The sequence below is a fragment of the Chenopodium quinoa genome, unplaced genomic scaffold (assembly GCF_001683475.1).
Source record: "Chenopodium quinoa cultivar QQ74 unplaced genomic scaffold, ASM168347v1, whole genome shotgun sequence".
In the NCBI taxonomy this organism is placed as follows: Eukaryota; Viridiplantae; Streptophyta; class Magnoliopsida; order Caryophyllales; family Amaranthaceae; genus Chenopodium; species Chenopodium quinoa.
The window spans coordinates 4441277-4451526 of record NW_018744704.1 but is presented as its reverse complement, the minus strand read 5'-3'; the positions used below and the strand labels follow the sequence as shown (position 1 = coordinate 4451526).

The following is a 10250-nucleotide window of genomic DNA, read 5'->3' as shown; positions in this document are numbered from 1 at the left end:
CTGTTACATTTTATTATCTATCATTCAGATGATATAATGTGTCATATGGATGAAATGATTTAAAAGCTGGCTGAAATGAATAAAGTTACCTTTTCAATTGCATTGCTCATTGCTCATATTATTATCTATCAATCTGCTTCTGCTCTCTCTTGTAATGTATCGAAAACACTTTACATATCTCCACCTTCAATCCTTTCTTCTCTATATCTAGTCACATAATTCAACAGATCTCTCTTTGTGTTTCCTAAAGCGTCTTCTGATCCAGCCTCATTTGATAAAAATTCAAAGACATCCAACAACTTTATACCACTTTCAATCATTTTTTCAATTACTTTTTTTATTTCTTCCTTTATATTTCTTTCAAATTTCAGATGATGCCTTTCTGTTATATCAACTAAATCATGATTGTGTTCTTTCTTATGTTGAATAACACAATACACTCCAATTTTTATTTGCTTGAATCTGATATTAACTTTACAACCAGTTCTAGTTTCATTGACATATCTCTTTTTCCTCTTTTTTTATTGTCCTTCTATTTTTGTACGCATTTCACCAAATGTAATTCTTTGTCCTTTTTCTGTCTTTTTTCATCTATATATCCCTCCTTTGAGCAGCAAAAGTAAAAGTCATATGGTATACCAATATTTCTTCTTAGTGTACTTTTTCTAACAATAAATCCAACTGCTCTAGAATGAGCTTTGTACAAACGCAATGCATCTTGATAATCTTCAACAATTCTTCCCATCAAAGATAAATTTATATCTTTATCACCGTCATACTTAAATAATACAAATCTGCAATACAGTATATGTAACCTATAATGCATGATGTGTAATATATAATAAAGAATATAATACATGTATTAGATGATATGTATAATGTAATAGAAGATATGTAACTTATAATACGGTATACATTATATGTTTTCAATCATCAATATGGTCATATAAGCAAACAAAAAATACATATAAGCCAACAAATGATTAATATAAGTTAAGAGATATCAGGCAATACATATCATTTAAGCCATCACTATGATGATCTCAGAAGAAAAAAATATACATATAAGCCAAAAAAAATACTGATATAAGCCAACAAATTTATCTCATCAGACAACAAAATAATTATATAAGCTAGCAACAGAAAAACATAATTTGTTTTTTTATGTTTTCTATATTAGCCATCAATATGATTATATAAGCCATCATTATTATGATCTCAAAAAACAAAAAAAAACTTATAAGCCACAAATTATTGATACAAGCCATCATTATTATGATATCAGAAAACAAAAAATACATATAAGCCAACAAATTATTAATATAAGTTAAGAGGTATCGAGCAATAAATATCATTTAAGCCATCATTATGATGATCTCAGAAAACAAAAAATACAGATAAGCCAAAAAAATCGGATATAAGCCAACAAATTTATCTTATCAGACAACAGAATAATTATATAAGCCAACAATAGAAAAACATAATTTGCTTTTTATGTTTTTATATCAGCCATCAATATGATTATATAAGCCATCACTATTATTATCTCAAAAAACAAAAAATACTTATAAGGTAACAAAATAGTGATATAAGCTAAAAAATACATATAAGCCAACAAATTATTAATATAAGTTAAGAGGTATCAGGCAATAAATATCATTTAAGCCATCATTATGATGATCTCAGAAAACAAAAAATACATATAAGCCAAAAAAATCGGATATAAGCCAACAAATTTATCTTATCAGACAACAGAATAATTATATAAGCCAACAATAGAAAAACATAATTTGTTTTTTATGTTTCTATATCAGCCATCAATATGATTATACAAGCCATCACTATTATGATCTCAAAAAACAAAAAATACTTATAAGCTAACAAAATAGTGATATAAGCTAAGAGATAACAGGCAACACATATCATATAAGCCATCATTATGATGTCAGAAACATTTAATTTTATCCAAACATAATACCTCTGTATTTCTTGATGTCATTCTTGCATTAAATGATATTAACTTTTTATTGGCTAATATATTCAAGTTCTTGGCTGATATTGTTCATGAATATTAATCTTATATTTGCTGATATTGTCCTTTTGTTGACTGATATCAATCATGATTAGATTATACTAACTTTATCATGACTAATAGAATATTTTTTTTTGCATACATTTTCAATAACTTAAGATATTAAGCATAAATTTACTCACCAACATCAGCTTCTTTATCATCATCTGATTCTTTTTCTTCAAATCGGTTTTAATTGTTTAAAAATCAATGAAAAAGTTATAGATTAATGAAATTAGAATTACTTGGATTTTCTAAGGTGATTGTAGATGAATTAGGTGAATTTGAATCCTTTTTTTGATGATTTGAATCAAAATGTTGATAATTTGACTCGTTTTGCTGATCGATTTCTTCATTTTGATAATTAATTGATTTATCTCTTCAATTTTCTTCTTCCATTGTAAATTTCAAAATTGCACGATCTTCTTCTTCTTCTTCTTCTTCTTCTTCTTCTTCTTCTTCTTCTTCTTCTTTGATTTTGCGTAAAAACCTAATAAATTGCTGAGTCTTTTAATTTTTAAAAGCCCGCGAAGCCCGTTAACATCAGGCTTTAAATCCGCGCTCATTCTGGGCTTTTGTTTAGAAGCCTGCCGCACGTGCGGCAGACCGCACACAATAGCTTCTCTTCATTATTTATCTACCGTATTCTTTCATAATTCTCATACATAATAATTTTCATTTCTCTCTCCTATATATATGGTCCTCACTATAAAAATTAAGAAATTCACTTTCATTATAAACTTTTTTTTTTTTAATAAATTTCACTTTTTAACAGTCTCCTTTTTTATGTACTTCCTCTTTTCAAATAATATTACAAAAATTGGACTTTTGTATTACTCATTACATTTGTTTGACCATATAACATGATTTGTAGCGAATATAGTCATGTGAGACTCATAAAATATTTTTACAATATCAACTTTTTATAATTTTTACTGTTATACAGTTATAGATATTTAACATATAAAATGTGTTTTGGGATGCGTAATTTCATCCTTGTTGCAATATTATTGAAATAGAGAAAGTACATAATAAATAAACACACACTTATACCACTTGCCTAAAATAACATTCCCTCCGTTTTAAGCATTACAGTTCATAAAGCAATCGTGTTTTGTTTAATTATTTCACTTCCATTTTTGGCAAACCACTACTTTTGTTTTTCAATGTAATCGTGTGAGATCTTGTTAGATTAACTAACCCGTTATCCAAATAAACCATTTAGTCTGACCCAGAATCAAATCGTCAAACCAAATTGGGCACTCACAGTTTAGTGTTGTCAAAAACTAATCCGACAAACCTGATACAAAATCGGCCCGAAAAACATTTAATTCATATTACGACTTGTATGGACATAATGATTTAGTACAACTCATATTTTATTGACACGACTTGATCCGATCTAACCAAATCTGACTTAAACACCCAGATTGACACCTCTACTAACTTTAAACGTTTTGATGCGTTAATCAAACCTTAAAAATGGGTCCCTAAGACTCCAAATATCTCTTTATAAGTTGCTCCTTGAATTTGTGTCTATTTTAGAAAGTGAAGTCATGAAGGAGTCAACGTCAAGATCACCAACTTTATTTATATTTAAATCTTGAAGAAGTTTCGTTAATGAAAAATGAGGAGTACAAGTAGTAGACGTATCTTCATTCAATTAATAACTCGAGTTTATTTGACCACAAAAAAATTAAAAACAATGGAATCAATCAACACCAACCTGCCTCCTGGGGGCATCATTTAAAATGTTTGAAGTTGAATAGATAGAATTGAAACTTCAAAATCTACAACTATAAATTTATTGTTATTGTACATTTCTAGTACAAAACAAAAGTTGGTTGATCAACTGAAGATGGGAGTATTATTCTCAAGGTTTTGTGATTGTTTTAAGAAGTGGAGGTTTCGCCATGAATCTGCTACTAATGCTGCTGCTGAATCTGAAGAAATTTCTGAGCTTTTTTTTTAGCTTCGTATTCTTCAGGTTGCAACCAATTTCTTCTCGGACACGAATTTGTTAGGTCATGGAGGTTTTGGACCTGTTTTTAAGGTATTTTCAGGCATCTTAATTAGTAAATATTATTACTCCGTATCTTTTATTTAATGATTTATCTTTAGTTAGTTCGATCCAAAATCTAGGTCGTTATTATTTTTCAAGGTCTCGATGAGCTGCAAGGTCATCACAAATCATAATGTAAATGTCATATTATTATAATATTAAATATCGTACCATATTGCTAAATTGGAGCGCCGGTAAAACTACAATAGTAACTACGTATATAAATTATTTTTTGAATATAGAAAAAGACAAAAGGAATTCTCACTCCCGAAAAATGTATGAGGGTAGGAATTGAATTATGAGTTTATGACCTCAATTATAATTATGAATTATTAATAGTTAGAGTCTAACTTCTCATTATTTGACTGCTTCATATTTCAAAGTAGTTTGACAGGAATTTCTTATTAGGGAAAATGTGAATGTGATTGTTTCTATAATTATTTTTCATGAGTTTTGGATTGATTATGCTCCATGTGTCCATTATAATATATTAATAAATATCCTTTAAGATTTTAATTTTAACATAAAGATGTGGTTCTTATATAATTTTGATATTAGGAAAAAATAAAATGACAGCTAAATTTAAACCAAAACTGTAGTTCTATAAATACAATTGGGATTTATCCAATTCACTGAATTTTTCTTATTGTGAATACTATGAATTAATCTGAATATTTTGAAATTTACTTTTAGTTAAGAAATTGGCTCAAAGCCCTTAAATCAATTTATTGGTCCTAATCTTTATTTATTTGAACTTCCTGTTAGAGATGGAATGATCAAGACCTAATAAAGATGATCCGAGGTTTAATTTGCCATGCTTTTATTTATGCAACATTGCAACGTAATTGTAAGGATTCTAAGGAACTAGATTTTTGTAACCAATAAAGAACATATAAACATATAATGATGGTTTCATTTGGCATGCTTTTATTTATGCATTGAATTCTATATTTATATAAAGCTAGAATTGTTCCTAAAAAAGAAAAAAAAATATATATATATATATATATATATATATAAAGCTAGAATTTATCCTAATTTCTAGGATAGAAAATAGTTTGGATTAATCCAGAGATAATCCAAGAAGAAGAAAGGAAATCTCGAGACTCCAGGATGCTAAACCATTGTAACAGTGACTCCTATAGAGAAACATGGAGGTAGAGATGAGTAGAATGTATAATTTTATCGATCATATCATCACGGGACATCTTCTCATTTACTTATAGCTCTTAACACCAGTGCTATGATGAAATGTGCCTATATCTAAGCTGTCACAAAGGAAAGTAACTTTTTTTGAACAAAGGGAAGTGACTGAATCAAAATGACACATAATTTGGAAAGGAATGGAAAATTACATGACTAAATCAAAATCAAAAGCTAAAAAAACGCAAAATTCTTGTCTATAATCCTTGCATTTGAAAGCATATTTATGGGAATATTGCTAATAGGTTGCAGCCCTGCCACCTCAGCTCCCCTGCACAACCAACCATCTCTGGCTCAGAGCTTTCCTCATCAGCAGTAGGCAATGATTTACCTTTTCAGTTATAATGCTTAATTCCACCTCAGTACATACCCTTGAGCTTGTATCAGATGGTGGTGTTTAGATGCCTTCTATTGTAAAACCAAGCATTGCCTGAGTTAGTGCTTACACACTTAAGATGTTCTTCTATGCTTTATATGAAATATTTTGCTGCATGTTCTATACTGGGCTTATATATCTGTAACTTGAATTCTAATGGAAGTATGGAACATTACGTTGTAATGTTTTAAGTAGCTTCATAACCCCATTACAGTTTCCATTCATTTTTTTTTCTCCAATCCAAACAAGCCTTAAAAATTGTTCTACTAGTCATAAGATTTTGCATTTTTATCTTCCTTTAAGGAGTGAGTTTGACCATTATAGGGCAGTTTCTAGACTGATATGTCAAGGAGATAAAGGTACAGAAGTAATTCATGTTGCTTAATAACAAATCATTTTGGAGCAGTAAGAAATATACAGATGGCTAATGACATCAACAGGACATTAAATTCTTCCCTATTATGTGCTTCAGCATCCTCTATTACCATGGATTCCTCACAACCAGGCATTTACTACTAGGACTATGTTACTACTCTGCTGACCTTGATCTTCATTACTTGACTTCTAATATTTAGTCTGTACTCTGTAGACTATCCACCAGCTGCATTTTTCTTTTTTATTAGAGGCCTCTTCTAAATATTGTTGTTTATCAGTTAACAATATTATTAGATTCTAATTCTACAATTCATATTATTACAAGCAGATGAACTCTAGAAAATCTTCTACAGTCCTGCTTAAGCAGCATAAAAAAATCTTCTATATTCCTGTTTGATATTATTTGCTTAAACAATATCTTATTTTCTGGGTCTGAGAAAGACATTTCTCTGCATTCAGAAGTGGAAACATTAAACTCATCCGGCTCTCAACTTCAGGGACTGATGCTAAATGGACAAGAAGTAGCAGTGAAAAAGTTGTCAGTAAACTCTAGACAGGGTGTTACAGAATTCACCAATGAAGTGAAGCTACTGTTGAAACTTCAGCATAAAAACTTGGTGACATTGTTTGGCTGTTGCATAGAGGGAGCTGAGAAAATGCTTCTGTACGAGTATCTTCCAAATAAGAGCCTTGATTATTTTCTTTTCAGTAAGATGCCTTTCTGACTAGAAAATTCTGCTACTAGTCTCTTCATGAGGCTGATTGCACTGATTTGAGCTAATATAGTGCTAAATTTTTATCAGAGAAAGACAACTCATCAGTCCTTGATTGGGCTACACGGTACCGAATCATAACTGGTATTGCTAGAGGACTTCTCTACCTCCATGAAGAGGCTCCGGAAAGGATTATTCATAGAGATATTAAAGCCAGCAACATATTGCTTAATGATCAATTAAATCCTAAGATATCGGATTTTGGTTTGGCCAGGTTATTCCCTGGTGAAGGCACCCATTTGGATACGCTCAAGATTTCCGGTACTTAGTGAGTAATTAGAAGAAACCTTTCTTCACTTTGAACTACTTTTCATTTGTACAGCTCCTGCTCCCCATGCTTGGCTCTTTATTTGATCCATTCTTATATTTACTTAAATGCTGATTAAGAAACTTTGTTTATGATTGCAGCGGGTATATGGCACCTGAGTATGCAATGCATGGATATTTGTCAGTGAAGTCGGATGTGTTCAGTTTTGGGGTACTGACATTGGAGATTGTAAGTGGAAGAAAGAATTTTGTTGATAACCTTGGTGCAGAGAAGGCAGATCTCTTGAGCTATGTAAGTTCTTATTCTAGTTATGATATATCTTGAAAAAGTCAGCATTATGTGGAATTTTTTGCACCTTTTCCTAGATTATTATATTTCCTCTGTTCTCTTTAAGTTGCAACATTTGGATAATTGCACTATTCACGTTCTCCCCTCTGACCACTTTTATTGATTTATGTGTTGGACAAAACATAATCATATGGGTTTTTGTTGGATTAGTCACAATTTATTTTGGCTTCAAATTAGGCATTAACAAACATGAAAAGCCAAAACATTACAACTAAATAAGAACGAAGGTAGAGTATCATTTATTACTTGAGAATTAATGATACACAAATACAAATATGCTTTAGTGAAGGTGGCCATAAAGGAGGGAAATAGGAGCTTTCTACCATATGATTATTTGTAGGAGTTCTAACAATATACTGATCGCAGAATATGAAAAACGTTTATAGACGTAAAACCTAACATGAAGCTATATGTGTTTACAAAATTATAGGCAAAACACTGAATCTGCTATATAACTCTACTATCAATTTTACAGTGCAAAGTTCTTTGTCTAATCAGAACTGATCTTAATAAAGATAATTTTCTGATGAGGGCATGAGGCATTGTCTAATGCTCACTATGTGGATCTTGCTCATGGTCTAGTCCTTTATAGGAAATTCGATATATGCAACGCACAAGGCCAAAAAAACTAAAGGCCTCTGGAATCTAAAATATGTATTTTACACTATGTTTGGATAACACTAGTGAAAGGAAAGGGAGAGGAAGGAAAAGGAGGGAGGGTAAAGGGAGGTGAGGGGAGAGAGGAGGTGACCTTCCATTTTCTCTCCAAACCACTCCAACAACGGAAGGATTTGGTTTATCAAAAGGGGAAGGAAAATGGATCCTTCCAAATCCATTCCCTTCTCTCCTTACAATAGGTATCCAAACAAAGGATGATGCATCCTTTCTTTTCTCTTCTCCTCCTTTCCCTCCATTTCTCTCTATCCAAACATAATGTTAAGGAGATATTCATTTATATGTGCAATACTTAATGAAGGTTATAGTTGACTGTTGACATATTGGTTCATACTTAATACTTTATACTTATAAAAACTTCCTTAGACAACTATGTTACTGTTAGTATCAATGAGATATTGTTAGCTGCTTCTAATTTTTAAATAGATGTGAAATCTGTTGGATTATCGATTCAAAGTATCTAGTTCCTATAGTTTAGGAGCATTAACAAAATCAGTAGGTTAGTGGAGTAAATCATGGAGCAGGTTTAATTTACTTACCTAGTATTGGAGGTGGTGGTTCCTACATTTATGGCATTAATAGTATACGTGCTAGCTAATCTTTAGGCTTGTTTGTTATTCCTTTGGCCTTTATAAAGGCATAAGATGTAATTTGTTAAAGTGGATTGAATACAAGTTTTGTTCTTCTTTCTCTCTATCTAATAATTTCAACAAAATCTTTAGTTCTAAAATTGTCTGTGCAGGTATGGAAGCTCTTCCAGGAAGGGAGGAGCCTGGAGTTAGTTGATGCTAGCCTTGGTAAGTGCAATCCAGATGAGGCGGCAATGTGCATTCAACTCGGGCTGCTATGTTGCCAAGCGACTGTTGCTGAGAGGCCAGCCATGAGCTCTGTTCATCTGCTTCTATGCAGTGAGTCATTCAGTTTGCCTCAACCAGGTAAACCTGGAATTCATGGTCGCCGATGGATTGCACCAACGAGCTCTTCTGCTTTCACCAAAACTAATCCTAGCAGTTCGTCCTCCGGTCTCACCAAGACTATAACAGGGAGCACTGCTGTTGAAGACTTTTCAAGAAATTCCATCTCTCTTTCTTCTGTAGATGAAGGTAGATGATTTAATACAATAATTTAGGAATGTTAACAATTTGTATGCTTCTAAAGCTTATTCACTATTTATTTGTTCAAAATTATCATTACTCTGTGGAAGTCATTATTTAACATCCATTACTTAGCCTTTACACCCCTTTCCTTTATAACCCATCTTCATAAATCAAAATACTGGATTACAAATTTACAAAGTCTATCTCTAAAAAGGTGAAGAGCAATTAGATTTAGAATTTTGGGTGGTGTATTTAAGGAATAATAAAAGTCAAACTAATGAATACAATTTTTTCAAATAAGACCGCCTTACCATCATATGACCACCTTATAGGTGGATTGGGCGAAGGGGAGAGAAAATTTGGGATAGGGTCATATGCTTGCAATGACTAGTAGAAGTGGTCTTATGTGGTGTAATTATAAGGGAGCGAGGGGAAACTATTGTACACATCTATTATTTGCTCCTTGACCCGATCGAACAGTGCAATGATGAGACAATTACATTACTATGATGAGTCTGCGAACTAGATAAAAACTAAGACTATGGACTTCAGAATGTGAGGAAAAGTGATCTCAAACTTCTCTAAAAGCCCAAAGAAAATCAATTACCAATGGCGCAAATTTTTAGCTAGGGTCGCGCCCAGCTAGCTGTGGAGTCGTGCAAAATTATTGTAAAATATGTTCAGTTAGAAAATGTTCATTTTTGTTATAATTTATGTTTAGTTTGGTAGCGACTTCATAAATACGTAGCTGGGTTCGACCTCAACTATTAACAATTGTACCAATGGACCAAACTAGCTTTCGTATTAATTAGACCCGAAATATGTAAAATGTCACTAGTACAAAACTAACCTTAAGTAACATCCAAAAACTATTACATAATGTGGTAATAGTGTTATTATAGACAATAGGTAACACTTTATTGGGTGATACTTCCGCCCATGTTACCTAAGGTCTTATGTAACAATTTGGGTGGCGTATGGTAACACTTTTAAAAGTGTTAC

The 10250-nt window shown here is 31.7% G+C and overlaps 1 protein-coding gene across 1 annotated transcript; it reads left to right on the top strand.

Annotated features, from left to right (window-relative positions):
- Positions 1–3677: 3677 nt before the first annotated feature.
- On the top strand, positions 3678–9386 carry LOC110702940 (cysteine-rich receptor-like protein kinase 10). The gene is made up of 5 exons (XM_021880700.1): positions 3678–4124; positions 6585–6795; positions 6891–7128; positions 7269–7419; positions 8894–9386. Exons 2-5 carry the CDS (start codon positions 6591–6593, stop codon positions 9260–9262), a joined length of 963 nt encoding a protein of 320 aa, XP_021736392.1. The 5' UTR covers positions 3678–4124; positions 6585–6590; the 3' UTR covers positions 9263–9386.
- The last annotated feature ends 864 nt before the right edge of the window (positions 9387–10250 follow it).